Source organism: Nothoprocta perdicaria, unplaced genomic scaffold (genome assembly GCF_003342845.1).
Source record: "Nothoprocta perdicaria isolate Ctin4 unplaced genomic scaffold, notPer1 scaffold_118, whole genome shotgun sequence".
Lineage (NCBI taxonomy): Eukaryota > Metazoa > Chordata > Aves > Tinamiformes > Tinamidae > Nothoprocta > Nothoprocta perdicaria.
The window spans coordinates 267,105-291,961 of NW_020454294.1; the positions used below are offsets into that span (position 1 = coordinate 267,105).

At 36.3% G+C, this 24,857-nt stretch overlaps 1 protein-coding gene across 2 annotated transcripts in view; it reads left to right on the top strand.

The window, feature by feature from the left end:
- Positions 1-24,857, top strand: part of ARID4A (AT-rich interaction domain 4A) — a 46,379-nt gene that overhangs the window by 6,722 nt on the left and 14,800 nt on the right. For both annotated transcript variants that reach the window (XM_026053736.1, XM_026053735.1), the window contains exons 5-11: positions 8,294-8,373; positions 8,469-8,563; positions 9,146-9,278; positions 11,115-11,194; positions 13,039-13,115; positions 15,112-15,278; positions 22,867-22,939. In XM_026053736.1, coding sequence (XP_025909521.1) covers positions 8,294-8,373; positions 8,469-8,563; positions 9,146-9,278; positions 11,115-11,194; positions 13,039-13,115; positions 15,112-15,278; positions 22,867-22,939 — 705 coding nt within the window. The remainder of the gene's footprint in view (positions 1-8,293; positions 8,374-8,468; positions 8,564-9,145; positions 9,279-11,114; positions 11,195-13,038; positions 13,116-15,111; positions 15,279-22,866; positions 22,940-24,857) is intronic.

Genomic DNA, 24,857 nt, shown 5'->3' on the forward strand with positions numbered 1-24,857 from the left:
TTGAGCACAAAGTCAAAAATCTGCATTTAATGGTTGGATAACTTGGGCACAGTTGAATTGGTTCCTTTCCAGTAGATAGTGGGCCATATTCCTGGCAGCTATATTGACCGATGCAGGGAAGGTTAAGGGGCTGAAGGGGGAGTGGGTTGTGCAGCCCACTCTGGGATTTTTCTAGGATGTGTTTCTGAACATGGTCAGGCTCGAGTTGGAGAGCACAAGGGAAAGCTTGTGTTTCAGTAGTGTGTGCTTTTCTTGTCTAAGTTATTTTCTGTTTTACTTAACATCCTTTTCAGTGATCTAAAAGGAGACTAGTAAGAATAGGGAAAACAGTAATACATTTAAAAAAAATTCAAAATATTAACTACAAAAATCTGAAAAAAAATCMAACAAAACCCTACATGTGACCCATGTCTAATAAGAAATAATGATGAAGTGAGGTACTTAAAGAAAAAAAGCTTCTYGAAATAACTTTGTTTTGCTCAAGAGATGAGCCAGTACAAGTTCTGCATTTAATTTGCTGTAGTACCATTCTTTGTTGCCAACATAATGACAGAGACCCAGTGATGATCAGCTCAGTCTATTTTAATARTAGGCCTCTGGATTAATAGTGATAACGCTCTGCTCAAAATAACTAAGGTTTTATTTGATTGTTAGTGTCACAGAATCACTGCTTTACTTAGTTTTACGTAATAATGGTAGCACTAAAGACATTTAGTCATATTGGAGTTCTCAGCTGTGATTTGGAAATGCTTTTGAAATTCAGCTCTCTAAAAGTATAAGTGAAGAAATAAAAGCTATTTGGAACGAAATTTTAACAATGTCTGGAAACTGTTGTTGCAAAATTCAGCCATCTCGTCTACTCAACTGAAACAGGTGGGATGGCAGTAAGTACTCTTACTTCTGTAGGAGCAGGCTTGTCTTTCCTTTTTCAACATTATCTTAATATATCTTAATATCTTAATATTTTACTGTGAATAGAAAAGACTTTATTTTTGTCCTTTCCTACAACTCAGTACAGCCAGTGCAGAGAATTTTTCTTTCTGACTGTGATCTGGTCTTGTGCACCAGCTTGGCCCAASTTTGGTCTTTAGAGCAGACCTGCTTGTGCTGCTGTCCAGAGTCACACAGTGATAACTGTGTCCTCTCATGTGGCAGTTTGCTGGAAATGCTGCTGTCTGAGCAACTGTGCTGGGAGGGGTGTGATGCCTGAGTGACTGCTTGTCCTCGTGCAGGTGAAGGATGGGGTGGTCCAGTTGYTCTGCAGGTGAGGCACCAGTTGTGTCGTTCTGAGGTGCCATATTTAGGAGGGAGGGTGGCAGAAATAAAAGGTAGTAGATACTTGGTTTCAGTCTTCTGCATTTCATGTGTTCTGGAAAGTCATAGAATCATAGAATGCCCAAGGTTGGAAGGGACCTCAGAGGTCATCGAGTCCAACCCCCCTGCACACGCAGGGTCACCTAGAGCACATGGCACAGGGCCATTTCACAGTTCTGAGAACGATTATCAGAAAATGAACCAACAATGATGTTCTAGGATTTTTAGGAGCCGGATTGCAAACAGAAGTGATTTATAGAAACATTTTCCTATTTTTAAAAACAAAAACAATTTTCATCTTGTGAGGCTACCCAAACAGGAAAAAAATTGACTTAGTCCAAGTTGTACTACAGCTTCAGTTCTTAGCATGTCTYAATCCTATTTGCGGGACGGTAGTTACTAGTGCTACCTCAGTCGGTTGATTTAATCCATGCCAAAACTTTTTTTTTTTTTTTTAAATAACTTGTTTAACACACTTGTTGCAGTTTGTACAAGGCACTAGTCATGTGCGTGTGACTGGTTTGACCAGCTCTTCTTCACAACATCCTGTTGAGCTCAACATCTCAGAAGCATCGCTTCATCTGTAAATGTGTCATCCAGGAATCCTAAACCACAAATCTTGCAGGGGAGCTGGAGCTGTCCCCACAGAGCTCCTGCTCTGTGTCTCCCTACACACGTCTTGCCTCCAAAATGTTGTTTGGGTGAATCCTAAAGAAGCTCTGTATTTGTCTCAAGTCTTTGCAGAGGGCATATCATAATCAGAGTGTGTCTGTGACATGTATGTAACTGTACACTAGYTCTGTTCATTGCTTTCTGGACAACCTAGGAAAAGAAAAACAATAGCACTCTACTGAATTTAGGACAAATTAGGCAGCGTGCAGATAGAGATGTTGACGTGATGAGGAAACTACATAAACTGAACCTTGTTACTTGTTACAAGTCGAGTGGTTACTGCCTTAGGTTATAAAACCATTTTTGTTACAACGTGAACTGCACGTGGAAAAGTAATTGTATACAAATAACAGTACCTGGAAAGTACTTTCGCAGAAAGCACAGAGGTAGATTTCCCGCCCCCCCCCCATTTATTTATGTGTAATGATAATATGATTACTAGAACATCTGAAAAGGAGCAGTTTCAGACAAAATAGATTTTTGTTGTTAGGTAATAGTCCTTTATGAGTAGTCTCCAAGTTCACACTTTGGTGCTTTCAAGTTATATTCATCTTATAGTTCATATGGGTTCCTGTGGATGAACTGAAACTTATTTAAAATAATTTTAAAACCTCTTAATTTTATAGTCTCTTCTACAGCATGTTACACTGAAGCATGTTGAGCCCTGTCACCAGGATGAGTTGATAATGAGTACAGTGTTGCATGGCTCTTGTACTTCCCCTATTGCTTCTACAATTAGGAGAAAAAAAATGCAGAGAGTGCATATACATTCATACATGCACAAACTTGTGCAGTTTTAGTGTCTCTGACAACTTACAAACAACTACTTTGCTAGACAGCTAGCGGGAATAGGTGTACAGGGTGGTGCTGGAGCAGTTCTTACTTGTTGGTATGTATTTTCATTGTCTTGGTAACTTTGAAGGTTTTTGTTCGGCGGAGAAATGAGGTAAAAATGTTTACGTGGTGCCCAGTATAGAATGTTTGTTGGCGCAGTAGCAGCCACGTAACTTGTTGAAGTTACCACACAGGTTCAGCACCGAGGAGCGTTCTTGTCTAYGTATGTGTGTCTTATAGGACTGCCCTGCTCTGGTAAGGCTGGGGTTGCTCTCTGAATAGGTAATATTGTAATTATTAGGAGGCTCTTTTCATGAAAACTGATGGTGTGGCAGCATTTTTGTGAGGAAGGATCAGGATTGTTTTTGTTAGGACTTAAACAGTGTACATAGGCTTCATACAGCCAGACATGGAAGGTGCTTGTTCATCAATAGTGAGCTGGATGTTGCACCGTTTCACTCATTTTTGATGTATTCAGCTTCTAACCAGGGAGAAGTTTGGTTTTGGCTTTTCATAAGTATTGGATTGATTCCCTCTGGAAATTTCTCTATTGTAAATTTCTTTCCTAAACTTCCACACACCAAAACCTCTCAGTTCTGTTTTTTCCTGTTGTTATCAACAAGGTTGGGATGCAGTGACAGTTTGAAGATTTCCATTTTACTGAACTTTTTAAATGTGATCTATCTGGAGCATCTCTCCTTGGGAAGAGGACTAGAAAAGTGACTATAACACTGTAATGGAGACTGTTCTAGCCCGTGCTGTGTAGTCATCCTTTTTCTCTTGTCAGTGTTTTTCATTAAGCAGCATGCATGGGAAGAAAGGCCTGTGGTCAGTATAAATGTTGCTATTCTCATGGTAATTCCTACTTTGTTATATTGACTTTTAGCTAGCAGATTTAGGTCCCTGGCTAGCATGTATTCTTCTCTTTCCAGAAGTATTTACTGAAGTAGTCATATGGTTTACGGTATCTCTGCAACAATTACATGCCCCCTTGTTAAGATTAGGCAATGGTGATACTTAAAAAGCTTCTGCTTTTTCATATTTGTTGCTTTGGATGGACAGAGTCGGAAGTTCCTCTTAAGATAAACACTCTGTCACTACAGACATTTGTTTGGACAACTATGTTATGGGAGTATAGGGAGATACTTCACTCTCTTCTGTCCTTGCTTCCTTTCTTCCTTAGCACCACTATGTATGAATAATATTTTCTTAGGAAATTTTATTACGAAATATAATCCCTAGAATTTCCACTATCAGAAACTTTGGACTGGCAATGCCCTTTTATTTGAAAGATGATAAAGTAACAAATAAGTTCAACATTAACAGATTTTAATTTATCTTCGTAATACTAAGCATTTTAACTAGAATTAAGCAGTCTTACTTCTGTATGTGATTGAAAACAGGAATGAGCTTTTAATGGAGCAAATTATAACAGTGTATTAAGTTATTTTGCTATAGCTGTTATGGTAACATCAAACTATTGCATAGCTTGAAGAAAAAAAAAAAAAAAAGGCAGTCTGTCCTGCTGTCTGTATTTACGAAATCCTTAYTGTATGACAGAATACCTTGAAAAGATGCTCTTTTAAATCTCCTCGGACCTGTTTTAAACAGTCATGCATAGGGGGGCAGTAATATGAACAGTATTTTTTGTGAAGTAGATAAGTAGGTTTTTCTTAATGGATGAGATGGAAACCCTAGAAGTCTACATGTTCTTCAAAAAAATATGTTTTAAAGGAACTGAAAATAGGAATGCCTCCTTCTAATTAACCTTTKTAATAAGGCACAAACAAATTTCTTCACTAGAATCTTAAAGTAGCTACATTTGCAAAATATTTCATGTTTTGTGATTAATCTAAGAGTGTTCTTAGTCCCACTTTAATAACTAAAAATCATATTTTGTATGGAAAACCAGTTCTATCCTTTCTCTAGTGACATTTTATACAATAATTGCTCCTTCAAAGAAATTTTTATCTTTTTGCTTTTGTGTTATGTACATTGATCTGCAGAGATGTCTTCCTGTGAATCATGTAGTTGTAGTGTCGGCTGCAGTTGCTGTTGCACTTATGCACAAAGTAAATCTTTTTAGAGAGAACAGAAAATTTCTTGGATTTTTAGGTACTTTCACATGGTCAAGTAAAATTATGTTCTACCCTGAAGCAATTCAGTGTGACATGAAAAGATCAAAAATAAGGGGGCCTCTGTTTCTTCCCCTCATAATTCTTGGACCTCTTTGCCTCATGGTCCATATCAAAATACATAAACACAAAAAGAATTCCTGGCACTTTCCTGTTAATATGTTCATTCCTATTAATTCTTATTAATATTTGGCTTTTACAAAAGCCAAAACACTTTTAAATAATTATGTTATATTTTCTGCTTTGTAACTACCTTTTTAATCTTGTAAGTTTTTAAACTGAATAGATGATGTCTATAGGGACCACTRTATGTGCAAATAAGATAAGCACGATGAAAGTTCTTAAATTATGTAATTTGTATGTTTATATATGTATATATTTACATATACATATATGAAAATCTCGACGATTAAATGCCTTGATTCTATCCCTTAAATTATGCCAATTRCTTGACCTGCTGCAGTTTGGGAGGGAGGTCTGAAAATTTGTGTTTCATCTTCTTCCCTTCCTGAAGTTGTGTGTTAACTGCCTCTTGGGTGAAAGGAAGGAAAAGAAAATTTATTTCTTCAAAAGGAGTGCCTTTTTTTTTTTTTTTTTCTTTTTTTTCTTTCTTTTTCGAGCTCCACCTGTGTCAGTTTTACAAAATTCGGGACGGCCTTGCACTTTCCCCCTCTATGGAAAGGGCCCAGCAGCTGTCCTAGTACTGTAGCTACTGCTGGGGAAAGCAGAGAGAAGTGGCAGGAGAAAGCTTGCAAAAAGAGGCTTTTTTTGAGGCATGTGGTAGTTTCGTCTTCATTCAAGTGCAAGGCTGGGAATACAGGTGATGGCATAACTGTCTTGATTGAAAGCATGAGTATCTCTGGGTCAGAGGAGCAATTAAAAGGAAAAAACTTAGTTCTGTGATTTATTATTGATTCTTCTTTCCAAGAAGAGAAGAAGACTTTGCTCTTTTGCCCTTGAAAGTGAGATAGAAATTTATGAAACTGTTACTTCTGATAACATTTTTGCAGTCTGTGTCTGTCCTGCACTGGTTAGGAATATKTAATGATACGGCTTTCTAAGCACTTGTTGGGAATATAACATGSTATGGCTTTCTAAGCTGTGAGTTAACTTACATGCTTATTTAATTTGAGAAATGCAAAATATTTCACATTTTCTTACTTGTCATGATTTCTGTATGTGTCCTAGTTTAAGCTGTTTAAAGTATTTTAGTAATGCATTTCAATTAGTGCTCAGTATTTGTACAATGTTTAGCATCCCTAAAGAAGGAGAAATATGGAATTATGGAGGGATAAACATTTTGAGCATTTTATATGTCCCATACTATTATACAGCCGTGTTTTGCCAACTGGCTTGATTTGAAAAATGTTCTGGTTTATGAATGATTTGCCTGATTCCTCCTGTCCTGTGCTAGTATTAATTAAACAGATAAAACTTCAAAACTGGAGATAGATGAGACTGATCTCTTTGCTTTTAAGTGTCAGGTTCTGTTTGCTCTTTTCAATAAAGTTGCTTCTTGCTGATGACCAGCTTTTTGCCCCAGAAATAGTTATTTGTGTAAAATCCCTATTTTGACTTTAKTATTAAATGTGTTCAGCAAAAGAGAATGACAACAATGTGCCTTCAAGCCTTTATAAAGCAATGATAAATGACTACAATYGTGGGGTCCACAAAACAATTGAAAATTCAAAAATACGCTGAAAAAGATCTTATAACGCTGTATAAAAAGAGATGATGATTTAAACATTAAGAATGGGTAATGAAACTTCAAAGTGGTTGGCAGCTTTAATTTATTCTTTTTAATGAATAGTTAAAGTTACTGAACTTAGGAAGTTACTACTTCAGGATTATTCTGGGACCTTTGGCCCTTGTGCTTTGCTCATCAGTGGGTACCAATACTGAAGAATGGAGAGGGAAGAGCTTATAGTTTGCTTTACCCTTCAGTGCAAGGTGTAGCAGTAAATAAATAAATAAAAAGTTTTGAGAGTGATATTAGTGCTCCTGAATTTGGTTTGACTGGTTTTAATGTATAGTTTTTGGTTTATATACATACATACATATATATATATATAWAWATATATATAATATGCATGTATTACATGCATATATATACATTTGTTGTTATTAGGTTTTGGAAAGATTTGGTAGTATGGCTAATTAAATATATGGCTACCTGTTGGTTGGAAGTAGAAAAATCAGTAGTTTTTTATAGTCAGGTATCAACACCTAGGCCATTAAGATAACTCAATAGTGGAATATAGCACAGCAGTATCTCTAGTCTGATAATGTAAAACCCTTAAAAAGTTGTAAGTTGTAAGTATTGACAAGTGCGCAGTGTTCTGCACTTTGACCCATACAAATAATCTTTTACCTACCTGGAATGCCAGGCTGCAGTCACCTGGTCTCTGCTCTTTGCAAAGGACCTGTTCACATAGCTCAGGTAGTGGGATATGCACCAGAACATGGCAAAGTAAAGTGTCCATTGCCAAAACACACTTTTCCTAAAACACAAACTATTCCAATAACTAAACTTTTTGTCAATTAATATATATTCAGTGATTTGTAGATGCTGAACTGTTTTTTTTAAGAGGGGATAAAAAAATCCCTCTTTCCCTCTAAGGAGCTTTTCRTGTAAATGTATTATTTAAACTGACTAAAAAGTACATGTTCCATGGGCCAAATCTATAACTTCACCCTTCTTGGACTTCTTCAGCTGTATACTGCAGATAAAATTTATCCTTGGTTTGTGCGTGAGTTTTAAGAGAAGAGCACATTTATCAAGTATTCTTTCACAACTTGTTTCACGACTTTCAGCTTCAAACTTCCARTGCTCCTTGGTCTATTGACAACACACTGTAGATAATGTGCTGAAAACTTTCTGATTGTATTTCTTTCCATCATTTTGTATTTGGTCTCTTATCCGGATCATTTGTAGAAAGAGAAAAAGAATTAAAAGACAGCATAGGTAAGAAGTAAATGCATAGGTTAAACAGAAAATCCCTATGATTTAGATAACAGTAACTATGCAGCCAGGAGCTAGAGTTTGAAGCAGTGCAGTATATTGATAAGAGATGTGTCTAAATTGGACTGAGATGATTGCATCTGAAAGCTTTGCTTTGCATTGGCTTCAATCTCTGTAGGAAAATGTTTAACTGTTCTTGGGCAGGATCTTGAATGACAAACTTTGTTTTGCTTGTGTATCAAATTAAAATGAAGGTCTTGAAAGTCATGCTTTAGACAGTACTCTGAATTGTGAGATAAATAGCAAACTTGTTTAGTCAACTTGCAGGATAGATCTGATCACGTTGTGTGAATGTCTTTTCTTGACTTCATTCTAGTTTTTGATGACGGTGATGAAAGGACCTTGAGACGAACTTCGTTATGCTTGAAGGGAGAAAGGCACTTTGCAGAAAGTGAGGTAAAGCAGTGATGGGTGTGCGTTGGAAGCTGAAAGTTTCTTTATCATTTGAAAAATAAATAGAAAATAACTTTGTTTCTTCTTTTTCTCTCTAGACACTTGACCAACTGCCACTAACCAATCCAGAGCACTTTGGAACGCCAGTTATTGGGAAGAAATCCAATAGAGGAAGAAGATCATCTCTTCCTGTGTGAGTTTTCCTAGTTCTGTTTTATTTTTTCTTCATTGTCCTTTGCTAAAGCTTAGGCAGTGCCACAGAAGTCTATAATATGAGCTGTGTAGACAGGTAGTGAACTTAAGTAATTCATAGTACTGTTAATATATATAAACATTTCTGCATAAAAATGAGGTTTTTTTCTTGCAATAACCTTAAGAATCTTTATGCTTTCCTGATGTAATAGGAGCTGGGCATGTCAGAAAATAAAGGAATTTTAACCTCTTCCTACTATACAGGATAGGGGAAAAAAAAGTGKTTTTAAACTTCCATGGCAGAAGTTTTATCCTTTTGTTTCATATCTGTGCATAGTCAGATTCATGCCTCCAATTTCAGCATGATGCTGTTGCAATATTACTTATAATTGGAAAGGATTTCTGCAAAATTCCTCTAAATAAGTGCACTTAGTGTATGTCAAGTAAATATAGCTCCTCAAATTCTAATTKAGGTCTTTAAGTTTTACAGAATGGCAGGCAAGATTCGGTGATAAGCTGTATTTGCTTTCAAATATTTTCTTCAGTTAAAAATTGTAAAATACTGTATGTTTAAATAATTTAGCACAGAAGATGAAAAAGAAGAAGAAAGTAGCGAAGAAGAGGATGAAGATAAAAARCGTCTCAGTGATGAATTACTTGGCAAAGTTGTGAGCGTGACTTGCAGTTCTGAGAAGGCAGACTGGTATCCAGCTTTGGTGAGTCACTAAGTCATTGACAACTCTGATATGATATTACTATTTTTTAATTTTTATTATCTTTATTTTTAAGTGTTATATGACTAGTTTAAGAATTGCTTTTTTTTACACTGTTTTCCTGGCCAGGATGGTTTGCAAACTTCCCAACTTGTATAAGGAAGTTAAAGATGCAGCTTTGCAACTAAGCTTTGATACACAGATATGCTGTTTCATATTTTTATTTTTTACAAACATTTTTATCTATGAGCAGCAGAAGAGTTAAGAATGTAAGGAGTATTAGCATTTTTGTGTAGCTGTTATTGAGTTTTATGACTTGCTTCAGAACTGCCTTTAAAATGGTTGGTATGTAATGATGCTTTTCTTAAGAAATTGGGTATATTAGAACTTTAATTTTTTAAAATTTAAAAAGATCTAGGCTCATACATTTTAAATGCAGTGGAACATTTTGTAGGGTTTTTTTTTTTTTAATGATTGCCTTTTTCCTTACACTTGCAAGTTTATGAAGTACATTTTATGCGTACATTAACGTGAGCAGTCAATTACTCAAGCAATACAGATTAGTTATTATTTYTATTTGACTATAAATAGAGAATATAGATGTTTTTAGCCATAGCTAAATATTAATATATATGGAATGATTACAAGTGCCTAGACTTGCACCCTACAGGTAGATACCTTTGAGATTTTTAAACACCAAGTTTAAAACAAAAATTCTTCTCTTAAGTAAATTTTTTGCAGTATCATTGGGCAAGTTGAATATAAATCTTCTGTCATCATCCATCAGACATCTGTCAATTAAAGAACAGATTTCATTAAAACTGAACTGACAGGTTTTGTTCACTGATTATTGTAGATACCATTTACATAACTGACTATGTCCTACTTCGTTTACTGTGAGTGTTCAGGATAAGCTGGAAAGAGTTCAGATCTAGCAATTTTGTAACTTAACATTCTCCTTTCTGCTGTAAAAAAGTTGACTACGCTGCCTAGCTATATTCTACTTCCCTGAAAAAAACTTACTGATGCAGTAGGATGAACAGCTGATCCTGACTTTATTTTAGCATAAAATGGATATTCTTATGTGTGTCCTGATTGCTGTATATCCCTTTACTAAGGATAGGTTTTAAATTAATATGGTCCTAAATAGGAGATTAAGCTAACATAGGYCCTGTAACTGTTCTGTCCTCTTTTCACTGAGAAACAGGAATGTCTTTTTGTGATGTTGGGGTAAAATCCCGCTTCAGCTGAATAAGGTGGCACAACTTCTGCTGATCCTGGTATATCCAAGAGTATATCATGATGACTTTTTCTATTCATATATGGTCTAGAGCAAAAACATAACCTTATTCTATGTTTGTGGTAATTCAAATATTGCAAATATATTTTTTTCTTTTTTTTTTTTCCTCTTCTCCTGTGGAAAGATGTGGGGTTTTTTTCTTTCCACAACTCTAAAAATACTATTTATTCAGCAGTTTGGATGTCTAAGATCAAAAGTTAATATMAAATGAGTGGGCCATGTGACTTTTCTTTTTAAATGGATGCGTTGTACGGATTTCATATGAACAGTGTTGTTCATATAGAGTAGTTTTTATAAGTTTATAAATTAAATAGTACATGTTTTGAGCTTGCACATGGCAAGTAGTAGATTGAATAGTGAAGGATTAACTGCTTATTGAAATTTTTCACTGCTGGCCTTTTGCAATTTATATTGGAGTGCCTGCTGCTTCTCTCGGAATATAATAGAAAAATGACTTTTTTTCTGATACCTATCTTTCTTTCTTTGCTATCGAGATTAACCTTTTCTTTGCTTATAAAGTGTTTTATTTGAAACTTCAGGTTGTATCTCCCAGCTGTAATGATGATGTGACAGTGAAGAAGGACCAGTGCTTAGTTCGATCCTTTGCAGATTCAAAATTGTAAGTAGTAGCTTTATAAAGGAAAAAAATARGAAAAACTAATGAGATTTTCCCTTTGATGACATTAACCTTTTTTTTTTCTGTAAGTAAAGGRTACAATTTTGCGGAGTGTTGTTTGTTTGCAATAGCTTTTCCACTTTGGTTCTAAGTGAAAAAAACAAATGGGTTAGAATGTAGTGGAGTACCTAAAATCTTGCACAAGTTGAAAAACATGTGAGGTTAAGAGTTAMTTTCACCATAAGAATTTGAATCCTGATTTTTTTTTCTGTGTTTTTTAACAGTTTTTATTAATAATCCACTTCCAATTAAATTCTTCCCGCATGTGTGTTTTTTTTCCTSAATTACATCGTCTTTGTAGTGATGGATTTCATTGGGTTTCCAGAGATTTTTCTTGCCTTTTTTTTTTTTTAAGGAGTAGAACGAAAAACCCTTACAGTAGTTTGCTCTCTGATTGACTCATTCCTTCTAGTGCCCAGATACTCGTTGCTGATTTAAAATCAAGTTTCAAAGTCTTTAACCAACTTTTTAAAAAAAGAGAAGTGGATTTCAAGTATCTGTTGAATTAATTTTTACAAAAATCTGAACAAAGATGTCTGGGGAAAAAAAAGACAAATTATATAGTCCTAAACATTAAAAATGAGAGAAAGGGCGAGAGGGATGCCTATTATTTAAGGAATGATCYAGTCAAAAGCATATGAAACTACTTTTTGTGTTAAGCTGTTTCCCATTATTTCTGCTCATCCTTATAATGCATCTGTCTCAACATACTGTAACTGAAAACATCTTTGCAGAAGGCCAATTCTCATCCTCTTTCTCTTTGAAAGTGAGCAATCTGAGACCTTAACAGCCATGATTTTGAGCAGGATGCCACTCCTTGGTTATTGAAACACATTTAGGTACCTGGAAGCTTTATTCATTTTGGCCTCCTGATGTTGGCATGTGTCATCAGCAGGCTAGGTTGGTCTGGACAGTCGTACACTGAAGGTAGAGTGTTATTGGAAAAACATGCAGACTCCCTCTGTTTTTTTCTTTTTCTTTTTCTTTTCCTTTTTTTTTTTTTTTTTTTTTTTTTTTTCAGACAATGGCAGCCTCTAATTCCTGAAATTTTNTTTTTTTTTTTTTTTTTCCCCCATAGTATTGTTGCTTCAGACAATGGCAGCCTCTAATTCCTGAAATTTTATTCCAGTTTTTCTGGAATAAATAATAGAAAGAAGAAAAAAAATTATTAATTCACCTGTAAGTCTTTCCTTGCAGGTTGGTTAGCATTTCTATTGTAGTAATTCAGCCGCTGAGTACTCAGTAGAAGTTTAGAATAGAGCAACTTCAGTATGTGTTACAGTAGGAACACTTTTGCAATGTAAAAATAAATCAGTCATGTATTAATGCAGATAGCTGAACTTAACTGGATCGCTGTTCTGCACTAGTTAAAAAAACACTTACTTTGAAAATAGAGGTTTTGTTTCTTTTTAACTAGTTTGCTATTTTGGATGGCAACTGTTTGTTAGTTTACTGACAACGTAGAAATTTTTTTCTCCATGTTTGGAACATCTTTGCTTGTAAATTTGTGTAGCTCTAACACTTAAAACACAGAAACTTTACTCTCTTAATTACAAGAGTAATTTTAGTATCTGAATTTCAGGGGAAGATTGAGATTGGAAGTTTATTCTCCTTTTGAGTTTTATATTATGACCTTGAATAAAAATTGCCTTATTTCTTTAATACTTAGAAATGTCCTGGAAAATAAATGACAAATCTTGAATATGTAGCAATTTCTGTTTTTCTAAGGAGAGTACTTGCCCTGCTATTATTTTAAATTAATACAATTTTCTTTTTTTTTTTTTCAGTTACTCAGTAGCAAGAAAAGACATTAAAGAACTAGATTTTCTAAACTTACCAAAGTCTGAATCCTCTACTAAGAAAGGTAAATTAGAATAAGTTCTAGCCATTTAAAAATAGTTTTRTGTAATAATTTTTGTACTTTTTGTACTTTTTAAAGTAYGTGACCTAGTGTTTATTTGAAGTTAAAGCATTASGATTTTTGCAAGCAATTTAAATGTGCTGAGTTAGAACAGCTTGGGATACAACCTCCTTGTCTTTAAAATAGCACCTAGTAGAAGCTTCAGTCTTTTGATTTTTATTCTTGTTTTGTTTTGCTGTACATTCATGCAAAATGAATAGAGTATGTTCAAGGTAGAGTATATGAAATGTCATTTTGCAATGGAATATATATATTCACCTCCCATAAAGCCAAAGTTGCATGCTAGAGTTAAACATACTTCTCTTTATCTGAAAAATACAAGGAGAACAAGGAGAAAACTTTATTGAATATGCCTTCCTGCATAGTCTGTGATGAATATTCGATATAAAAGGCTAATAATAGAGTTTGATTTCTGGATGGATGATGTGACTACAATATCCATGTTTTAGTGTGTATGTGGAAGGCCAGATTCTCACCTGGATGTAAGTATTTATTTAAAACTTCTGGTGCTGCTTCTAAGTCAGACCTTGAGTTACAAAATTGATCAAAAAGCAAATTCTAAAATATTTATATTAAATACATATGTATATATTTATATCTTTAGAAGCAAGGATTAAACATGGTTCTCAGAGTATTAAGGCAGTTTTGATTATCACTTTTATAATAATTAATGATAATTAGAAGATATTTGGAAGTCATTATTAACTTTGAGTAGAAGACCTTTAGGAGAGCCAATAAAATAACCAGATATAAGGTATAAGCTGAAAAAGGGATGTGWATTTTTTCGCCCCTTTTTTTTTCCTCCCATGTAACATGTAATTGGACTGTGGGTTTCATTGCCGCAGAGGAGTCTTGCGGAGCCAAATACACAAATGGTTATATAAAGAGATTAGACAAATTTGTGGAGAATATCCATCAGCAGCTATTAAATCTGAGACTCTGGAGCCAATGCTTGGCTTGGGAAATATTTCAGCCATTGATTGTTGGAAGCTGGAAAGACATATTTGGGGAAGAAACACTCCATACATGCCCAGTGAAGGAGAGTTTTCTCTGAACAATATAGCCATAGAGCTCACACATGACTAAACAGTTCAGACAAACTTCTGTTTAACTGACTGAATATAGCAATTTGCCTTAGTAACTGAGCAAAGGGAATACTGATGATATTTTTTCTCCAGCAATATTGCAAGTAGCTTGTTGAAGGACAAACCTTTTTAATTTTTATCTGTTTTATGATTCCTCTTCGTTAAAGGCTTTTATTTTGTCAAGGGGGTGTGTTCTAGGGATTATCTGGGTTTGTCTTGCTTTGGTTTTTTTTTTTCCCCCCCATGGAGCACCTATTCAAGGAAAAGAATTTGAGGTATTCCCATTGTGGGAATGTGACTTCTCCCCTGCCCCCTCATTCCCTTACTCATTAGTGTATTTTTTTTCTCTCTCCCAAAACGTAATGTAACTTCTTAGCATATTCTTAATTTGTGTCTCAATCTAAATTTTCAACATGCATAYCTTTGGAAGAGAACGAATGAACTCATGCTACTTGATCCAACTTTGGTTTATTTTTTTTAAATAACTTTGTATCTCAGTATTTGTCTCATTCACACATACAGAAACAGAGCACAGTTGCACACAATTCTAGGCGTTTTTCTTTGATATGGTGCCTGTAAATAGGTGAAGATCCTAGTACTGCTCGTAAAGACATTTGCCCAGAAAATAATGTGGATGATGTATATGGGATAATCCAACAAACTTGACATGCAAAATAGGTAGACTGTTTAAAGCTGAAGTATGTTCCTTATCACCTTATGTTAACTTTATTCTGCATTTCGATTTTGGTTTATATTGGCATTGCAATTTATAACAATATAAAAAGGAAGTTAAAAATGCTTGTTAATTCTGAATATATTGGATGAGATTAAAAACAGGGAACTTTCTTCTGTAGGGTTTCAGGAAGCAAGCACATTCTTCAACGTCAAGGGTGTTCCTCGTAACTGGAAAATGGACATAAGTGAAATTCTGGAATCGTCCAGCAGTGACGAGGAAGAGGGGGCTGCTGCAGAAACTGATGAAGAAGAAGAAAAGCGAGAAGAAAAATCTGAAGAAGTAGCAGTAAGTCTGGGCAATTTCAGTCATACTTCAAAGATAACTGAATAACTTTATGCCTAAAGGGTGTTCCACTTGCCAAAGTTTCAGCTCAGATTTAGCTTCCTCCATTCAGTGACTTTGCAGACCTGTTTATCTCGCCTTTGCTACGAGCTTTCTGTGATGGGATTTGCATGCAATAGCAGGTAGCTTGCTATTATCCACTGCAGATATTGAAGACAAATCTCATAAATTAAGAATTCAAGGCAGAAAGGAGTGATGGAAAGAATCAGGGTCAAAGAGGAAGAAATATGGAGAGAACGGGAGCCAAAATGCAATGTTTAGCCAAATAGCAATAATCTAATGTTAAATAAAAGGAACTTGTTTCTGAAAACAAAGGTTTATTTAAAAAAACAAAACAAACTRCTAACACTAAATTACTAGGTTGAATAAAGGTGTGAGCTAATGTGTAGAGCCTCTAAAAGCTATTTGCTGCCCAAGACTAAAAGCAGTCCAGCTCTTTGAAAGGTGAGTCACAGTGTTAGTTTGTTCCTGAGCRCACTCACTGGAGATTAGAAAAGGTCGGAAATAGGTGCTGGGTTGGGGTAAAATGTTATGCTGCGTTAGAATATAGTAAAACATTTTGAGTGACTCTTTTCCCACATGGGTGGAAGGTAACGTGTCTTAATGTCTCGTGGAATGAATTTATAGAATTTGTTTTTATTTTTATTGCCTATATTTAAATCCTCAAACAAGTGGGAGGGGCCCTTTTTTTGTGTTGTGGATTTGTTTGCCCCTCTTTGAGGAGGGAAGGAGTACATCTTACCCCGCTCTTGGGAGCATTGGCTGCTTTCCCTCGGAAAATCAAGTGGAGCCTGGCTCCTGAGGAAGGTCAAACATCGTTTCCCTTTCGCTTCCCCTGTAGCGTGTGGTTTTGTCACTCGGAAAACAGAATGGCTGTTCATGCTTGGAGGCTGCCTACCGTGTTGCCACAGCAACGTCCTGTTGGTTTGGAGTGAGCATGCTCCCGAGGAGAGGAAGATTTAGCAGAGGCTTGGCCGCCTGCCAGCGGAGCCCTGCCAGATGCTTTGAAATGGGCTGTCTCTTTCTTTCCCTTTCATGTAATGTCTGATTTTTTTTTTTTTTTTTTATATGGAAGAGAATGTAAGTAATGCCGGATAACTGCGGATGCCGTGCAGGGAGAGAGGAAGGGAGCAAATATTTGCAAGGCAGGCTCAAATATGTCCGGGCAGTGGGCAGATTAGGTAGAAAGGAAGTCAAACCGTTTTACTTTTGAAAGAATGCAGCTCATAGGTAAGGATTTTGTGTTTTTCGTGTGTGGTACTGATATTTGTAGTGTGGATGTGGGTTTGAGGTAGAGATTTTTTTCTTCAGCTTTCTGGGGGGTGAACAGGCTGGTGGAGCATGCTACCAGGGTAGATGTTTCCACGTAAAAAAGACAATAAGGATCTATTTTTAGGTGTTAATTTTATGCCTTAGTAGCAGGGTTCTGCAAAATGGAGTCTATATGTCTCTGTGAAAGTGATGTCTGTGATTAGATAAATGTAACATTGCATGTGCATAGAATGTAAAAGCCTTGGGATTTTTTCCTCTGTTCGCAGGGAAAAGGACTGAATAGGCCACATTTGCAGGGTGTGAACTGTTGCAGTCTGTGTGGGTCTGTTTGCATGAACGCAGGGTAAAATTGCAGAATGTCGGTCGCTAAAAATCAAGAATTGCTATACTGATTTTCTCATGCCCATTTTTTAATATCATTTTGCATGGCTTTTGCAGAAAAATGCTGTGTGTTTCAAACAAAGAAGGGGGAGGAGGAAGCTTTGTGCTTATGAAGAAAAATGCAAAAGGAAAAAAAAAAAAAAGCCCTACAACATTCCTGCAAAAGAAATGGGGTTGTTTTTAAGGAATAATCTGAGTGTAGTTGATAAAGGAAAGGATGCCAGACAGGTCAGTTTGTTGGTAGGAAGAAATGTAGAATCCATTATTCCAGGTGACAAGCGAGCATCTTCCTGCAGAATCTACGTAGCAGAGCTCCTGTACTATCGTTTTGGATAATGTCAGAGCAGAACTGTCGTTCTGGCCCRCTGGGGTCAAGTGCTTTCAGTGTCTAATCTCTTTCATTTGGGGACCTAGCTAGATGTCACAGGTAAAAGGGACTCAGAGAATTTCTCTCTATATATGTATATATATATTTTTTTTCTTTAGGAGATCAGTAATATGGCTTGCAGAGAGAATCAATGAATGAAGAATGTTCTTGCCTTTATTTTTCCTGCAAACATTGAATTACTTAAATTTTGCCTGTGCATTTTGTAGTTTCTCCTCTGTTACTGAAGGTCAAAATACTCTCTGTCCATCTTATATCTGAATATTTTCTGTGAAGCTTTTGTTTTRGAGCTGCAAGTTATCATGTTACTGGATAGGAAGGGAGATTGGAAAGGATATATTTTTTCCTATTTCATTCTCCCCCGACCTTCCCCTCCCATCCAGCTTTTGAAATGCACAGGAGCTTTGAAGTCAAGGCCTGGCCACTGACCAGCCATGATGGTCCTTCATTAAATTAATTAAATGGACCTAGACCTATGTAGAATATAACGAGAGCATAAAGTCAATAAGAAGAGTCTAATTCTGTAATCCTGGGAAAGGGAAGGTTCTTATTTTTCTGCAGTAGGATMTTCTATAATGAAATGGAGCAGAGAGGCCTAGTGTAGTTGGTGATGACAGATCTACCATTTTTCCAGTAGCTGTATTAAGATCTGTAGCTTTGCTATGACAAAGATTGCCTTTCTAAGGCTGCCTTTTTTTTTTCTGAAATATGAAAAATATGTTAGCATTGGTCCAGCAGGCTATTTGGGCTTTATGTGGTTGTTCTTTGATATCCCTTGTATGCTAAGGARTGGGAACCAAATGGTGGTGGCGAGATGCTTGTCCTTCTTGCTGGTGGTTGCTGTTGTCTTGTGTGGTCTTGAGTTGATCGTGAAGGAGAAAAAGAGTGGAAATGGTTGTCATTGACTTTAAATAAGGATATTGTGGTGCATTGAGCRGCTCAGCACGTTCAAATTATTGGAGTTTTGGCAATAGTTGAAATATACGATGCTACTTGGGATTACTTTTGATTCATAATATGAGGTTTTAATAACAGAGCAGACTAACTGCATGTATCGCAGCAGGTGCAGAAAGAACAGGAGGTACCATAAAAAATCTGTTATCAAATTAAAGTGTGAAGAATCACTCAATTCTTTGGAATGCAGATAAAAATCTGGATGTCATTTTTGCTCTTTAGATGATATTCAGCATGTTAAGAGTAAGAGAATTGGCTGTGTCTTGAGAATGCAATAGAGACCAAAAGAATACATTGAAGTTAAAAGGAAAAAGAAAACCCGAAGAAATACAAGCTTTTGGAATATTATCTAATTTTTGTTAATAATAATGATAAAACAGGTTGCATAGGTACTACTACCTTTGCTTGTGCTTAAATTGGTCTTAAACCAGAAGGAATGATTTCTTTCTTATCAGCATCAAATAATCAAGTATCCTTCATATTTTACAGAGGATCATGCAGGTAGCATTCGTCTCCATTTTTGATTCAGAAAAAAATCAAGATTGCAGCATGTGGTTATTTGAAATTCATTTTTCAGTACACATTCTTAGTAGATGCATTCACATTGTATCAGAATGAAAATCAGGAAATTGTTCTGTGTAGTCTGAATCTTGCAAGTTTCAACGCTATCTTTTTATAACATCAACTTGATCAAGCACAGGGAACAAGGTCTGATCTATAGAAGTGCTCATGATGTTGATATTTGAAAGACATATCTAGCTAATCCTTCCCACTGTAATTGCAACTTCTTTTACTTTATTTTTTAATAAAATATGACCTGTTCAGAAAAAGAAAATCTAGCCAGCTTATCTACACACCTCTCAAGGCCATTGAAGAAAGAGCTGTAGCACCTCCATGTGCATGTTTGTAGGAATTTTCCATATTCTTTTGTCTGTCACCTGGAGCAACATATGTATAGTATGTTTAGTTGTGTGGATTCATTAAGCTTTTGGATTCTTATATYACAACAGGTATGTTGTCAATATACAACAGGATCAGGAAAATCTAAGGAGATCTAATTCACCTATTCTGCAAATAAGCAAAGGATTTCAGTCCTCATGATAGTTGTTGTCATATATTTCATCRGCACTAAGCTCATAAAAGAAAAATGAGCAGATGAGATGCACAGTGATGAGGCCAGAAAATCCTGTAAATGATGAGTAGTTATCTACTCATTTAAATATTTAATTTTTGCTTCAAAATAATTCTCCTTGCCCAGGTTCTCCTTTTGTGTCAGTGACTTAGACAAGGGAAAGGATTACCTGAATTGTTCAGTTCAGTTGAAATGAACCAGAACAGTTAAATAGCTGCTGAAATACCAGAGCATTCATTAGTTAATCATCCTTTTCATGCATGCATTTGTAGTTTTGACTACTGTGAAGCACGGTCTGTATGACACTGGGTACAAATGTTTATAAAGAATTTCCTGCTCATAGTTTTTTGTGCTGACAAGTGTCCTCAAAATATTCTCCAAAGCTAGACAGAGAGGTTACCAGGTGAGGGGCAGCTCTACACAAGGATGCTGAGAGTGGTTGGACTCTTGRTTCTTGTGGGTGGATGTGGAACATTTTAAGACCGCTCATCTTCATGTGGAGTGAAGCTGATAACCAGTTGAGATCAGTTTAATTCTTTTCATTTCCCTAATCAGTATTCAAGTGCAGCATCAGAAAGCAAATAAGCAAGTGCCAGAAATGTGTTGAAGTAATCCATGGCAACAAAAAATAGTAACCTATAACGCTTAACAGTTTGGCTTCATYATATGCTCCTCTGTACACACTGCCTTCTCTCTTAGATTGTATTTAGTTCAGATAAGAGTGTATGGTATTGTCAGCCTATCAATAACCTAGCTGTACAGGTTAGGATCCACAGGAGCTTTAACTACATTACGTAGAGCAAATGATGAGTCAGGATAGCAGAGCTCCATTCTTTAAAATCAAAGCAGTGCTAAAGTTAGAGGCAGTTAAAGTCCTGTTGAGGAAAAGGCTTCACCATCCGAAGTAAAGCCAGTTACAAGTTCCTCCATGGGGGCAGACAGACATGAGGAGACAGGACTCTGTTAAGAAAACAGAATTTGAAGATTTGTCACTATGAAGCTATTTGTGGCCAATTTAAAGGGAACCTCTGAAGCTCTTCAGTGAGAATGCCTGGACGGGGAAGTGAGTTTGGGAGTTGCAGAGTTTCCATAGTCTCTGCTGGAAAGAAATCCTGGGAGATTCAGCTTTCCAGTCACCACCAACACCAGTCACCACTTTCTTGTCTGTTTAGGTGAGATTTTTCCTTAAAAATGCTACTGAAATGCTGCTGCTTGGATACTGGAAGGGAGCTGATCCTGTTGCAGTAAAACCCAGTTTGAAATCAGAATAGTAGCCATGCCTGGGAACTCCTAGTCTCCGGTTGCAAATAGACAACCTTGATGAAACATGCCCTCTTCTGATAACCCACGTGCCTTAATATAACTGCAATAATCATATGAAGGGTTCTCCTTTTGCCTGTTGAGAAAGGAGTTTGAGGTGGTTGATGCACAGATTCATGGCTTAGTGCTCTTCATGTTCGTGTCACCCTTCAAAGCAGTTAGCATCTATCCTGGCACTGAGAACCTGTCACGATGCAGACTGTCCCTGCCAGAGGTGCCAGCTCTTACCTTGTATCCCATCAAAGAGAGGAATAGATGTGGTAGGTACAATACCTAAATGACTGAAGGTTGCAGTCAAGTTTTCTGCCCTAGTTCTGTAAATGTGTAAAATCTTTTCATCTTTCCTTTTTGCTTTCCTTCGGATGAAAGCATTTGATATCCATGAAATGGTTAACGTTCTGTTCTTAACAGTGTTGTTTCTAACCTACATTTCTGCTGTTCTAACCTACAATTCTGGAGCTGCCTTACCCACATAAAAAGAAATGGTCTGAATGCAACTGTTCAGAAATATTTCTGTTTTTCTTTTTTTAATGGCTTTTTAGATAGATATAGCTCRTACAGCTTGATTTGTAGTGCCTTTAACTGGTAAACATTGCAGTAGATGCTAGAAATGTCTCAACTGTGAAGTGGGTTCATAATCTAGATTGTTAGGAAAGAAAAGAGCTGTGGTTTCTATAGCAATAATTCATTTGCTAACCTTGAAGAACACAATGATTCCATAGATAGCTCTCTTTCTCTTTACATGGTCCCTATAATATGTAGCATGAGTAATGGCGATTTTTATGCAGTTCRCTGCTGTGATTATTTATTTAACTTCCTCGGATGATTTTCCAAGACAACAAGGGAGATAAGAGATGCTGTCTCTGCCTGATTTGGTAATCTTTAGGTAGTTCCTGTTGGGCTTTGAAGCACAGGATTCCTTGAAACGGGCAGGATTGGAATTCACACCAATGCTTGGCAGATTGCTTTTTTTGTTAGCAAGGAGCATATACATTTACATTTTCCTTGGCTACCTTCCCCCTTGCAGCTTAGAGCATGCGGAATGCAGAGAAAGCCAGAACTGCACCGGTCATTCTTGCTTCCTTTTGGAATTACTTGTGTTTTTTTCTGTTATTTTTAATAATATAACAGTAAGATTTTTGACATGTACTGTATGTCTTCCCTTCAAGACAGCTGCAGTCTCTCCTGTGCAAACTGCCTTACCAGCAGTCCCTGTGATTGCCAGGCTGGCAGGAAGAATGTGGCATGTGTAAAATGTTGCAGGGAATTTTTTTTTTTTTTTTGGTCTGTGCTAGAATCTCAGAATCCCATTAAGAATCCATAGAACTGATTTCCTCATCTCCTAAGTTTATTTTCTTTTCATGTTTTCCCCTTGGATAGTTTTCCTCTTTATTTTCCAATTGTGGACTGCATAACAAAAAGATCAGTTAATGTAAAGTTTACTAGTGTTTATCTGTAAGGAGGATAAAAAAAACTACATGTAAAATGTATGTTCAAGGAATTATGCAAGTGAATAAATGTTTCTGAGTATGAGCTGAGAGCAGTTATCAGAACTTAATCACTAAAGGAGTTATGTCTTGAGCATTAAAAATAAGAACAACTGGGGAAAGAACCATTTTGCAGCCTTAGCTGTAGTTGTGGGAGGAGGGATTAATCAAAATAAACCCTATATTTCCTGTGACTGCTTCAGCCCTGTAAGTAACACAGACTTTCTGTTTTCTCTGTATATCAAATATAGAGGTGTTTTCTTTTTGAGGATCTTGCCTGTTTTCTGTTGACTATTCTGATTTTTCCATGACCTGTATTTTTTTTTTCTTTTTTTTTTTTTTCTTCCCTCGTCAGATATTCAGTTTGTGAGGAAACAATTGTTGGCAGGGCAGCCAAGGCTGCCTTGACTGCTGTACTGGAATTTGCTTGATGACCTGATACCACAATTGGATTTTTTTTTTGTTTTTCAGATACCTCATCTCTATATGGGGTGAAGGGCCAAATGGGCAGTGGTTTGGGCTTAGATTTTACACTTTTGTACAAATAACCGGTTACTTTGCATGTTTTGTTTTTCATTGTGACTCCTTATGTTTTTATAGCCTGAGGAAGAGCTTGATCCTGAAGAGAGGGACAATTTCCTCCAACAGCTTTATAAGTTTATGGAAGACAGAGGTAACACAGAATTTATTTATTTATGTAGTCTACTTTTAAAAAATATTTTTTAGAAGTTGTTTTTAATGGATTTTATTACAGGCATACTGTCACATCAGTGGGCAAGGGTAACAGCTTGTCTAGTGCAAGGAAATACTTATATTTGTTTTCACATGTGGCAGATCCATTTCAGTTTACTTTGAAGCACAGTGCACAAAGGAAACCCAAATTCTCCCCGAGGTGTTTTGTTTTGTTTTTGTTTTACTTTTACAAAACTTTTTTTTTTTTTTTTTTTTTTTTTTTTTTTGTTAATACTCCCTTTTAAATAAGCTTTTGTTTGATTTCTTGTGACAGTCACAACTGGGAACTCTACTGTTAATCTCAGGCTGCAAACTGAGGAGGTTTTTGATAGAAGGTGAAGCTCCACCAGTAGGGAATGGGAGAGAGGCATCTCCACGTCTCCTTGCAGAAACATCTTAATAGTGCACAGATCCAGCACTGATGTTCACCTGAAGAGACAGCTCTACTTTGTCCAGTGTTTAGAACAAGAAAATAACACATTTAAAATGTTTTTCTTTGCAGAATTAGGTGAGACTGTTATAAACTGAAGTAGTTAAAGTCCTGGAGTAAGAAATACGTTGGCAATGCATGTGCTGCATATAGATAGAGAGCAGGCTACACCTGCTGACTTGGGAGAACTGCTCTTGCATAAGCTGTTCACATTGGTAGTTGTGAGGACACTGGCACTAAAAGGGAAGATTATCTATTCCTATTAACTTGACTTCCTCCCTTTCGCATTTTTCTTCCCCCAAGGACACTTGATGTTGGGAAGAATTTGTCTTTTACAGTATTTTTGTTTTATGCACTTTATTCTGGGAAGTGGCTGAATTCAGAAAGTGTTAATCCTGCAATAATGTAAGTGGAGGTCGATTATGATGCATAATGCAGCCTCTCCTCTCATCTCTTCCCTTCCGCCTCCCTGAAATTACCTGGATAACATTTCTACCACATCCTACAGCACAGCAATGGGCATATACTTTGATTTGAAATAACCAGAGCTGAGAGAAGTAATATATACAATCCATATAATGTTGGAATGTTTTCCTTTAAAAATACATTTATTCTTAGGCTTTAAAATAAGAAAAAGAGGCTCTTTTTTTTTGTTTTTATTTGTTAATGAGGCTCTGCATCCTTGTCATCCAAGTGTGTTCCACTAAAAGAATGGTTCCAAGCCTGTTCAGTCTTGCTGTTGCTTATCATAGGTTTAGAAGTAGATCCTGTATTATAGGAAACTGTGCTTGAGTTTGTGTAGCATTTTAAGCCATAGTGTCTAGAACTAGTTTCCAGAGAACAGCCTGCCTTGGTGGAGTAAGCAAAAATAAATAAGTASATGCAGAAGTAATTCCATTTTTTAATTTCTTTTCTAGTAGTCTGTTTCTTTCCCACTTTCTATTTTCCTGCCTCCTACCTCTTAAGCGTTCTTAATATAAGAAATAATTATATGGTGTCAGTGACTTGCAGGGACAGAGGCGAAAGAAGACAGTATTTGTGCACTAGATCTGAASTCTCCATCCAGAAATTTTCTTGACCAAATACTGATTGAGCCGTGTACTCTTTTTTCCCCCCGCCTTATAGCCACATCTTCATTTCCACTAGATTTGTTCTACACAGTCTTCTCTCAATATGATGGTTTTGATTCTTATAGTCTTGACAGTATTCCCAAAGTCCTATAAATTTACCTTCATGGTACCAGATGTAAATGCATGAAGATGAAGGGAGATGAGAAACARCAGGCAAAAAGTTTGATATTGATCCTTGCTGGGAGAAGCAGTGTCCGCATTACTTAGAGCCCTTTGCCCCAGGTCACTTCTGGTTACTTCTTTTGTAATTAGTTGTTGTTCTTGATATCATTACAACTCATCTGATTAGAGTTCTTTGG